Genomic DNA, 11,097 nt, shown 5'->3' with positions numbered 1-11,097 from the left:
TGGCACGAACATTGCTATAATTGATTTAGGGAAGTTCATATGCTAAAACATAAGGAGCACAAGTTCCGCAAAAAGCGACGGTAATACAAACAGCCACGCCTTGTATGAAGTTTCTAATAATACAATCTTTCAAGTGAACGACGAAGGTGTAATTGGTTTATTGGAACTCAAATTCCGTAACGAAACGCAGCAACGAATATTGACGAACCCACCCAACTATGAGTATGCTCTGGCAAATTGGTGATGTTGTACGCCAAACGTAGGGAGGGGGATTAGGCCTTGGTCTTCTTGGGCACTGCCAAACGCTCCCTGAAATCGTCCTCCATGAGCACCAAGCCGTCGCGCAGGACGACCTTGGGCTCCCAGTCGAGAACCTCCTTGGCCTTGGTGATGTCAGGCTTCCTCTGGCGAGGGTCATCAGGAGTGTTCTCAGTCATCGTCACTGTCACTTCTGGGTTGATCAACTGTAAGTAAAATCACACATGTTATTATACCATCCAGAATTGTCATGCATTGAAGCTGAATGGAGCACTGCTACTTGAAACAAAAAGGTTGGATGTAATGAGTCGATGAGTATAGAATATCCCACTTACCTCCTTCACATTCTCGGCAAGTTCCAGCATGGTGAATTCACCTACATTTAAAGAAAGTCCAGTTCATCACCACAGGAACGAAAGTGCAGAATTATAAATAATTTACAGATCAAGTTGTTAGCGCGTTGCCAAAGATTTTTTATTATTATTATTTTTTTTGCAAAAGAAGTTTACCTGGGTTCCCAATGTTAATGGGTCCGGTGTTGTCTCCATTCATCAGCTTCATAAGACCATTGACCTGCATTGAAATGGTACACCACTGGTAAGGTGACCATCCACAGTTTTGACAAGATAGTATTCAATAGTAAGATGATAGTAGAAAACAAACCATATCAGCGACGTAGCAGAAGCTCCTGGTCTGTGTTCCAGGCTTCTGGACAGTCAGTGCTTCACCACTACAAATTACAACAAATAAGCACCAAAACTATCTGGACGCAAGATCAGAAAAAGTCAAGTCAAACAAGAATTACCGAATGGCCTGAGCAATGAAGTTACTAACAACACGGCCATCATCGATGTTCATCCTAGGTCCATAGGTGTTGAAAATCCTGGCAATACGGATCTCTACAGAAATAGACGACATATACTTATTAAGGACAACTCATAACCGAAGACTTATTGAAGGACGAACAAACTAATAGCAAATAGATTAGTTTAAATTTAAGGTCAAAGTATTACCAATGCCGTGCTGCCTGTGGTAGTCGAACATCAGTGTCTCAGCTACACGCTTACCCTCATCGTAGCAGCTCCTGACTCCTGATAAAGAAAATAAATTCAAAACATGAGACTTACGTGGCACAAGTTTAGAAAAGATAACATAACATTTTTGCCAGATGAACAGGCATACCAATTGGGTTAACATTGCCCCAGTACGCCTCCGTCTGAGGATGCTCAAGGGGATCACCATAAACTTCAGAGGTCGAAGTCAACAATATTCTGCAGTTGAACACAAAACCTCAGGTTAATATGGTTTTCATTTCTGCCATGATACTGCCACAATCGATCTAAGTGATAAACACTGACCTAGCTCCAACTCTCTTTGCAAGTCCAAGCATGTTCAAGGTTCCAATGACATTCGTCTTGATGGTCTGTACAAGATATTTACACCCATGCGTGTGTCAGGACAGATAGGAGCAGTTATGACAGAATAAACACAAAAACAGAGCCTACACACACCTTGACAGGGTTGTGCTTGTAGAAGATTGGTGAGGCAGGGCAAGCAAGGTGGTAGATTTGGTCAACCTCCACGAGCAGTGGTTCGGTGACATCTGAAATGCAGCAAAATGTAAAATTAATGTGAAACTCACGCACAAGAATGTAATGACGAAGATATAACACTTGAGCATTGCAGCACAAGTTAACGGCAATTTGGCTTGTTTTCATGGTTGGACAATCACTTAGTCTTGGAATATGGTTGGACTATAACACTTGAGCGAAGTGTATAAATATGCATGGATGTCCTTTCTATCTAGAACAGAAAGTTACCAAAAGAAAGTCACATAAGCATGCCATAGACAAATGAGATACTGAGGTGTAGTTAACTCAAAGGCTTCACTGACTAGTTTAGAATATTGCAGGTTCAATTCAACAGACAACTCAGGACATGGTTTTTGTACAGCCATTGGCTATGACCTTATAAACTTATATGGTTCTCTATTTCTCATGTGTTAAACAATGATCTGTATACTTTAAAGGAACAGTGGAAAGAAACAACTCATAGGTGTCAACTATCTGTGTTCATTACAAAATAGTATAGCCACATGGAAAGGAGATGATTCAAGAATTTACTACAAGATGCCTTCAGCATGCAGTATTACCGTGACGGATGAGTTCAAATCTTGGGTGTCCGATCCACTTCTTCAGGTTGTCTTTTGACCCAGTGAAAAAGTTGTCAGCAACAATGACCTGAACCAAAAAGAAGGCACGATCAGATTGGTCTACATTTGCTAAGTTTGTCTGTACAGAACTGCATAGTAACAACACTGAATTCTACATGATGAGCCGAGCTTCGAATCATGTAGAATTGTAGATAAACAGTACACCCCTCTGTTTTTAAATGTACTGAGAGAGGTGAACATAAGAGAGCTCAGTACCACTAACAGGCACTCTGCATGATTCAGAAGGGAGGTTCCTAGAATAAAATAGTCACAGACTCATAGCAAGATCTCAGAAGCATTGCCACTGGATCTCAGTTGACCTCACATTCTGAAACAGATCAGATAGTTCTCTAAAGCATTGCCACTGGATCTCTGTAGTTCTAAAGAAATTGAGAGTGGAGCAAAGTTTCCAGCTTAAGCTCTAGACAGTAGTGCCCCACAGCATGCAAAAACTAATGCACAAGCTTGCACACTGAGATCTGGCCTGGCACAAAGCAGCTCTCCACTCAGAACGTCGTTTTCACGAAATTCTAGACCCACTCAGTTGGTGACTCTGACTGTGCCACTCAGATCCAAGCGGAAGGGAGTTGACCCCGCACAGGTGAATTTCGCTAACAGCTAGAATGATGCTAGGGGGTCTGGTCCTGACCTCGTTCTTCTCGTTCTCCATGAGCTTGTCGACGAGGTGCGAGCCGATGAAGCCAGCTCCGCCGGTGACCAGGATCCGCATGTTGGCCTGCCCAAACCCCCACAGAGTCCCAAAATTAGCGCCAGTCGTGTGACGAGCAGCGAGATCCAGCCGCGATCAGATCCCGAGGCGTACCTGGAAGAACTTGGAGAAGCGGATGGGGGAGGGAGTGGGCGGCGGGCGCGTGGTGGCGCCGTTGCCATTGGCGGCGTCCTTCTGCGCCATCGCGCCGAGCACCTGCACACGCAGATCCAACCGGGCCGAGAGGAGAGATGGTCAGAAGCCACACGACGCAGCAGCCCAACCCAACCCAACCCAAAACCTTCCGAGATTCTGGACACGATCTGATCGACGATCGCGATCGAGGAAGGAAGTTGAGAACGAACGGGCGCTCACCAGCGGCGGTGGTGACGGGATTGGGGCTTAGTTCGGACACGAGGAAGCGGTGCGTTTGAATCGGATTAGACCGTGGGCGGACGACGAGGCGAGGTGGAAAGCCCTCCCAGATCTGAGCCGTATTTATAAGCGCCCCCTGTCCCTCCCCCTCCACCTCGCATGAAACACACACCGACTGCTACCAACCGGCGCCGATCAGCTCAGCTCAGATCCCATCCCACCACACCACACCGCCCGACTTGCTCCAACGACATCAGCTTTTTCCTTAAGGAAAACAATTGCCGAAAGGACGGTGAAAAAACCGGGCGATTAATCAATGCCTACTCCGTGCAGTGCCGCTCGCGCTTCGGTTGGAAGCAAAGTTGCCGCTGATGGTGGCGCCCGGCGAGACCCCAACCGCTGGTGCGTGCGATCGACGGGGACAGCTCAGCGCGCCCGGCCCCGGATCCGAGATTTAGAACCGCGATTAGGCGGGGATTTGGTAGGGGATTCGGCGTCAGTGCCTCAGTGGGCGTTGTTTACGACTGGGAGGGGGAGTGCTCGCCTCGCTGCCAGGTGGGGCCATTGACTTCACACTTTAGCTGTTGGCGGGTAAGGTTAGCAGGAGGGCGATGGCTTCGCGGGCCGACCGACAAGAGTTCGGGGCTCCTCGTGTGGGGGTTCGACCCGCTATGGTCTCTGTCGGGTTCGAGACCGCCCCCCTCCTGGTTGCTTGAGACATACACTACTCTGGTGCGTCGTGATCCGTGCATTCAGTAGTGAGCAGCATCATCGGCAAAACGGAAAGTGGGAGGACTAGAAGAACATGGGCACCACGTCATGAACATCACGGCTGCATTATCATATCACTGCCATTTAATAATCCGGGATTGTCAGTCCGAGCTGCTCCAGCGAAAAGTTAACATCTTTTTAGTGCCGTGGTTAGTGGGTGGTTACACAGCTTGCTCAAAAGTTAAGGGATTTAATAGTGCCACGAGGTCCATGACAATCTATAGTGCTAGTGTTATTCTTGCCCATCCCTTGAGGAAAGGAAAGATTAAAATGAAAATTGATGTAGCCGTATTAATATTAAACGGTCATCCGAGCTTTTGCCTCATGTGATTTTGACGGTGGATCTGATTTACCCAAATGATAACGCCCACACATGTGCCACGAAGCAACATGGCCCAAACGTCTTTATTATCATTCATTTTGTCACGTCAAAATAGATGACGTCAGCGGGAATTTTTTTGGTTTTCGGCTTAACAATATTTTATCTCTTAATTAAAAATTTGTTTTCATCATTAAATCCGTCTTGACGATTTTTTTTCGTTTGCCAAAAGTTGCCGTGATGTTTACATTGTAGTTGTCATAGTGTTCACACTAAAGTTGTCATGTGGCAATTTTAGTTTATAGATCATGGCAATTTTAGTATTTTGACCATGGCAATTCCAGTACTTTGACATGAAAATTATTTTTTGTATAAACCATGGCAATTTTAAGTGCATGTATCATGACAATTTTAGTTTATGATTTATGGCAAGTCTAGTTTCTTAATTCCCCGTTTTATAATATATCAAAATTTACTTTTAAATGTAGAAGAAAAATAGCTGAAATATATCATGGCAACTTCAATGTAAACACCATGGCTATTCATGTGTAATGGACATTGCAACTTTTACCCCCCAAAAAAGTCGTCGAAACATATTGATATGAGATCTAATTTCGAAGATCTCGTCGTGATGGATTTAATGGTGAAAACAGATCTTCAATCAAATTTTTTATTTAAGAGCTAAAACATTTTAAAACTGAAAATCTAAAAAGTTTCCCACATGCATGCATGCGGAGACGTGGCGCAATCTGTGTGTTATAGGGTGTGTGGACGGGTGTTGCTCCCACCACACGTGTGGGCGTTATCAGCTGTAGTGGGAGTAATTCAAGAGTAACATCGATTCCAACTCAACAAATTTGCCTATGTGACATGAGTGAAATGACAAAAAAGGTAAACTAAGTAACTTAACTAGTTATTTGTCACGGCCCACGGGCGTACCGGGCTGCGTCCCGTGACTAGGGCCAGGCCCATGTAATGACTGAGTGAGCGGTGAGCGTGTGTGTGTGGCCTCGTCTCTTAAGGCATGGCAGGTGAGGAGAGAAAAGGGGGGAGTCTGATTAACTATCCTCTGGTTTGTACCTAACCTTCTGTCTGCTACCTCGATCCCCAATTCCCTCTCCAAGTTCCTTTCCATGGAGACCTAGTTCGTGACAATTTGTATCAGAGCAACCGATCCTGCCCACTCTGGCGCCGAACAAACAGAACCAGCAGATCGAGGCCATGAGCCAGAGAGTGGAGGAGATGAACGAGCAGAATCAGACTATGGCCGATCTGATGAAGCAGCTGCTCGCGAAGTTCAAGGATTTGAAGGGGGCGGTGGCGGAGTTGAAAGAGGAGCAAGCCCAGACAAAGGCGGCCATGGAAGCAGCACAGATCAATGGGGGCGGCGGTGCGTCCACGTCGCCGGAGGGGCCGGCCACCGTCGACATCAGGACGGCCTCGACCAGGGGGCCGCCGCCCGCAAGCAACCAGGACGCGGGGCCTGGGGTCGAGCAGCCGGAGATCGACTGCGGAGGAGTGAGCGCTCCATCTCCAAGGGCTGCACCGGTGCCGTCCACGCACCTGCTGCGCCCGCATCAGGATCGAGCCGCCGCCGACCACTACCACCTCGGGCGTGCTGGATTCGGGTCAAGTGACCGCCGCGACGCCCATCTCTTCCGGGGTGATGCTCCTGGGCTCTTGGGAGCCGGGATGCGTGCCCCGGTCACAGGTGCACCCAATCATAGTGTCTCAATTCCGGGTCGCAATTTTGGGGGAGGAGAGCATGGGTATGAAGATGATAGGACATATCGTGAGCATTGGGGGCGTCCACCAGGATCGCACACACCCAAAATGGAATTCCCTAAGTTTGATGGGGGAAATCCTAAGCTCTGGCAGCAACAATGTGAAGTTTATTTTGAGTTGTTTAGAGTCCAGGAGAGCTTCAAAACTCGCTATGGTATGCTGAACTTTCGGGGTACAGCTGCCTTGTGGTGGCAGAATGTTGAAGCCCAGGGCCGCATAGATAATTGGCCAACTATGTGCAGTTTGGTGCAGGAGAAGTTTGGGAAGAACAAGTATGCCAATTACCGTAGACAATTGCATGCTCTTAGGCAAACTGGTAGTGTAGCTGAGTACTATGAGCATTTTGAGCAACTAAGGCCTCAATTTTGCTTTACAATTCCAACTTAGATGAGAGTTTCTTTGTGGAGGAGTTTGTTTCGGGATTGCGGGATGACATTCGTTCTGCTATTTGGTTACATCGCCCCGAAAATCTCGATACTGCTTGTACTTTGGCAATGTTGCAGGAAGAGGAGCTGGACCCGTACAAGAGGCGTTCATTTTACAAGCACGATCGTGACCAGAACAAGCATGATCGCGATCAGTACAAGCACAATATACGGTCCAAAGTGACTGGCAAATCTGATGAGGCTTGTCCTGCTACCTCCTCCAAGACAGATGACAAGGTGGAGTCTCTCAAGGCCTTCTGCAGGGCAAAAGGGTTATGTTTCACCTGCGGAGACAAATGGAGCAAAACACACAAGTGCCCTAATCACGTGCCTCTCCATGTTATTGAGGAACTGATTGAGGTGCTCCAAGCTGAGGATCCTCCAACAGAAGAGGGCGAGATGGGTGCATCCAGTGATGATAGTGAGATCATGATGCTTCGCTCGCCGGAGGCTGTGTCCAAGAGCTCGACCAAGCGCACACTCCGGCTGCACGGTTTCATCGGCAAGCGACACATATTAATCCTAGTGGACTCAGGCAGTGATTGCTCGTTTGTGAATGAGCAACTGGTCAAGGAGATGGATCTCACCACCGAACCAACGCCTCCATCGACGTTTGTTATTGCAGATGGCAACAGGATGAGGTGTGATTCTTTTGTGCCTCAACTGGAATGGGGAGTGCAAGGACATTCATTCACTCAGGATGTCAAGGTGCTACCGATGGCTGTTATGACCTGATTCTGGGAGCCGACTGGCTTTGTGATCATAGCCCCATGTGGGCAAACTGGAGGGGGCATTGTCTTCGGTTCTCTCACAAGGGGAGACGTATCACCCTCCAAGGGATTACTGACAAAGTCGTGAGTTGCAAGAAGATGTCAGCAAGGAAGGTGCGTGGGCTGCTTCGTCATCATGCGGTCACACACATGGTGCAAGTGTCTCCAGTGGCAGTATCCATGGTGTGTTCCCTTGAACAAAGCTCTGAAACAGAGGAACATACTATACCGAGTGAAGTGCAGCCACTGTTGGAGGAGTTCGCTGAACTGTTTGCTACACCTCAAGCCCTGCCGCCACGTCGAGCTGCAGACCATCGCATTCCACTGGTGGCTGGAGCACAACCAGTTAAAGTACGCCCCTATCGCTATACACCACAACAAAAAACAGAGATTGAAAAGCAAGTTAAGGAGATGTTGCGCAACGGCATTATTCAACACAGGGTGAGTCCATTTGCTTCTCCGGTGTTGCTTGTGCGAAAGAAAGATGACAGCTGGCGTTTCTGCGTTGATTACCGTCACCTCAATGCCCTCACAATCAAGAACAAGCACCCCATGCCAGTGATTGACGAGTTACTCGATGAGTTAGCAGGTGCCCGATTTTTCACCCAATTGGATTTCAGGTCGGGGTACTATCAAATTCGTGTTGCAGTAGAAGATCAATACAAAACTGCATTCTAGACTCATCAAGGCTTGTATGAGTTCCTGGTGATGCCCTTTGGGGTCACTAATGGACCACCAACCTTCCAAGGAGTGGTGAATCAACTCTTTGAACCTGATCTTCGCCACGGTGTGCTTGTGTTTGTTGATGATGTGTTAGTTTACAACAAAACAAAAGAAGAACATTTGCAACAGCTCCGACGGGTCTTTGAGGTACTGAAACAAAATCAGTTTTTCTTGAAGCGAAGCAAATGTTCTTTCATGCAACAAGAACTCGAATATTTGGGGCACGTGGTGAGTGAAAAAGGGGTGGAAACCGGTACGGCCAAAGTCCAAGCAGTGAAGAATTGGCCTTGCCCGAGATCGTCCAAGGCATTGCGTGGATTTCTAGGTTTAACTGGGTACTACCGCAAGTTTGTACAGCATTACGGCATCCTGGCACGACCATTGACTCAACTTCTGAAGAAACACGTTCCATTTCAATGGGGTCCCGACCAGCAAACTGCTTTTGAACTGCTCAAGCAAGCTATGATCAAGGCACCAGTTTTAGCCATTCCGGATTTTGGGGTACAGTTTGTGTTGGAAACGGATGCATGCAACACGGGCATCGGAGCAGTCCTCATGCAGAAAGAGCACCCAGTGGCATATCTCAGTACGGCCTTGTGCACTCGAAGTCAAGCCCTGTCTACCTATGAGAAGGAGTGTCTTGCCATCATCTACGCCATAGACAAATGGCGCCCTTACTTGCAACATGCTGAGTTCATCATCCGCACGGATCATCGTAGTCTGTTGCACCTTGGAGAACAACGTTTGCACACTGGTGTCCAACACAAGGCTTTTGTCAAGCTCATGGGTTTGCAATATAAGATTCAGTTCAAACAAGGTGTGGCCAATCAAGCAGCAGATGCACTGTCTCGGCAACACGAGGACACCGGAGTGATGGCTATTTCTTCAGCGACCCCAGCATGGATGGACAATCTTCAACAGGGTTACACGGATGATCCGCATGCTTCTCAACTCATAGCTGAGTTAAGCGCATCACCGCCAGGCATGGGGAAGGGTGAATTTTCCCTCCGAGATGGTCTTCTTCGCTTCAAAGGCCGTATTTGGGTTGGAGCCAACCCCTTGGCTCAGAACCACATTATGCAAGCTCTGCATTCCAGTGGCATCGGGGGACATTCTGGAATCTATGCCACTTATCATCGTATCAAACAACTGTTTGCATGGACCAAAATGAAGCAGGATGTCAAACGATTTGTGGCGGAATGTCAGACCTGTCAGCGTGCCAAACCTAAACATGTCAAGACACCCGGTTTGCTTCAGCCTTGCCCATTCCCAAAAGGCCATGGGAGGTGGTCAGCCTTGATTTCATTGAAGGGTTACCCAAATCACACCGGCACGACATAATTCTGGTTGTCGTCGACAAGCTTACCAAGTATGGGCATTTCATTCCCTTGGCTCATCCATTCACAGCCCTCCAAGTGGCTCAAGCATATATGACTTCTGTGTACCGTCTTCATGGTTTGCCTGAGGTGATCATCTCTGATCGCGACCGTATCTTCACCAGCAACTTTTGGCAAGCTCTCTTCAAACTCTCTGACACAGTGCTGCACATGAGCTCCGCCTATCATCCACATACGGACGGCCAAACTGAGCGGCTGAACCAGTGTTTGGAAACATATCTTCGCTGCATAGTGCATGCTTGTCCTAAGAAATGGTTTGAGTGGCTCCACCTGGCTGAGTACTGGTATAATACTACATATCACTCGGCGTTGGACAAGACACCGTTCGAAGTGCTCTATGGACATGTACCTCATCATCTTGGAATTGTACCAAGCACCACTAGTTCTGTGGCTGATTTGGATGCGTGGCTTCAAGAGCGCAGTGAGATGTTGCAGCTCCTCCATCAACAATTGCTTCGTGCCCAGCAAAGGATGAAGTCGCAAGCAGACAAGCATCGCTCTGAATGAAGTTTCGAGGTTGGTGACTCGGTTTACCTCAAGCTTCAGCCATATATACAGACGTCATTGGCCGACAAGTTGAACCAGAAACTCTCTTTCCGCTTCTTCGGACCATATAAGATTCTGGCTCGAATTGGTGATGCAGCGTATCGCCTTGATCTGCCCAAGTCAAGTCAGGTGCATCCAGTGGTGCACGTGTCTCAGCTCAAGTGCCATGTTCCAACAGAAGCCAAGGTTAGTGATGAACTGAATTTCCTTGCCTTTACTATTCCTGAGGCAATCATCAGCTCGGAGACACGCACGCACGGAACAACCACAGCAGGCAGAATTCTCGTCAAGTGGTCAGGCTGGCCGGTGTCCTGCGCGACCTGGGAGAAGGAAGGGGATTTGTGTCGTTGTTTTCCTCGTGCACCGGCATGGGGACATGCCGAAACTAAGGCGGGGGGAATGTCACGGCCCACGGGCGTACCGGGCTGCGTCCCGTGACTAGGGCCAGGCTCGTGTAATGACTGAGTGAGCGGTGAGCGTGTGTGTGTGGCCTCATCTCTTAAGGCGTGGCAGGTGAGGAGAGAAAAGGGGGGAGTCTGATTAACTATCCTCTGGTCTGTACCTAACCTTCTGGCTGCTACCTCGATCCCCAATTCCCTCTCCAAGTTCCTTTCCTTGGAGACCTAGTTCGTGACATTATTGTAACATCATGTATTGATACTAGATGTAGTGGGAATAATTTCAAGAGTAACGTCGAGTTCAACTCAACAAATTTGCCTATGTGACACGAGTGAAATGAGAAAAAAAAGGTAAATTAAGTAACTTAACTAGTTACGGTGACATCATGTATTCTTAGACAACTAGATC

At 47.9% G+C, this 11,097-nt stretch overlaps 1 protein-coding gene across 1 annotated transcript; it reads right to left on the bottom strand.

The window, feature by feature from the left end:
• On the bottom strand, window positions 1-3,853 carry LOC123085464 (UDP-glucuronic acid decarboxylase 6). Its single transcript, XM_044507099.1, has 13 exons — window positions 3,555-3,853; window positions 3,294-3,395; window positions 3,120-3,206; window positions 2,411-2,498; window positions 1,770-1,861; window positions 1,617-1,681; window positions 1,441-1,529; window positions 1,272-1,349; window positions 1,064-1,157; window positions 922-988; window positions 768-831; window positions 594-634; window positions 1-464 (listed from the first exon to the last, which is right to left on the bottom strand). The coding sequence occupies exons 2-13, from the start codon at window positions 3,381-3,383 to the stop codon at window positions 273-275; spliced, it is 1,047 nt and encodes a 348-aa protein (XP_044363034.1). The 5' UTR covers window positions 3,384-3,395; window positions 3,555-3,853; the 3' UTR covers window positions 1-272.
• Window positions 3,854-11,097: the final 7,244 nt, after the last annotated feature.

The sequence above is a fragment of the Triticum aestivum genome, chromosome 4A (genome assembly GCF_018294505.1).
Source record: "Triticum aestivum cultivar Chinese Spring chromosome 4A, IWGSC CS RefSeq v2.1, whole genome shotgun sequence".
Classification (NCBI taxonomy): domain Eukaryota; kingdom Viridiplantae; phylum Streptophyta; class Magnoliopsida; order Poales; family Poaceae; genus Triticum; species Triticum aestivum.
The sequence above is the reverse complement of the archived record's forward strand: the minus strand, read 5'-3'. Positions and strand labels throughout refer to the sequence as shown.

Coding starts and splice junctions, on each gene's coding strand:
- LOC123085464 (XM_044507099.1), bottom strand. CDS start 3,383: ATGGCGCAGAAGGACGCCGCCAATGGCAACGGCGCCACCACGCGCCCG. Junction 1,682..1,769: donor ACAAGCACAACCCTGTCAAG/GTGTGTGTAGGC, acceptor TATCTTGTACAG/ACCATCAAGACGAATGTCAT. Junction 1,158..1,271: donor CCACAGGCAGCACGGCATTG/GTAATACTTTGA, acceptor CTATTTCTGTAG/AGATCCGTATTGCCAGGATT.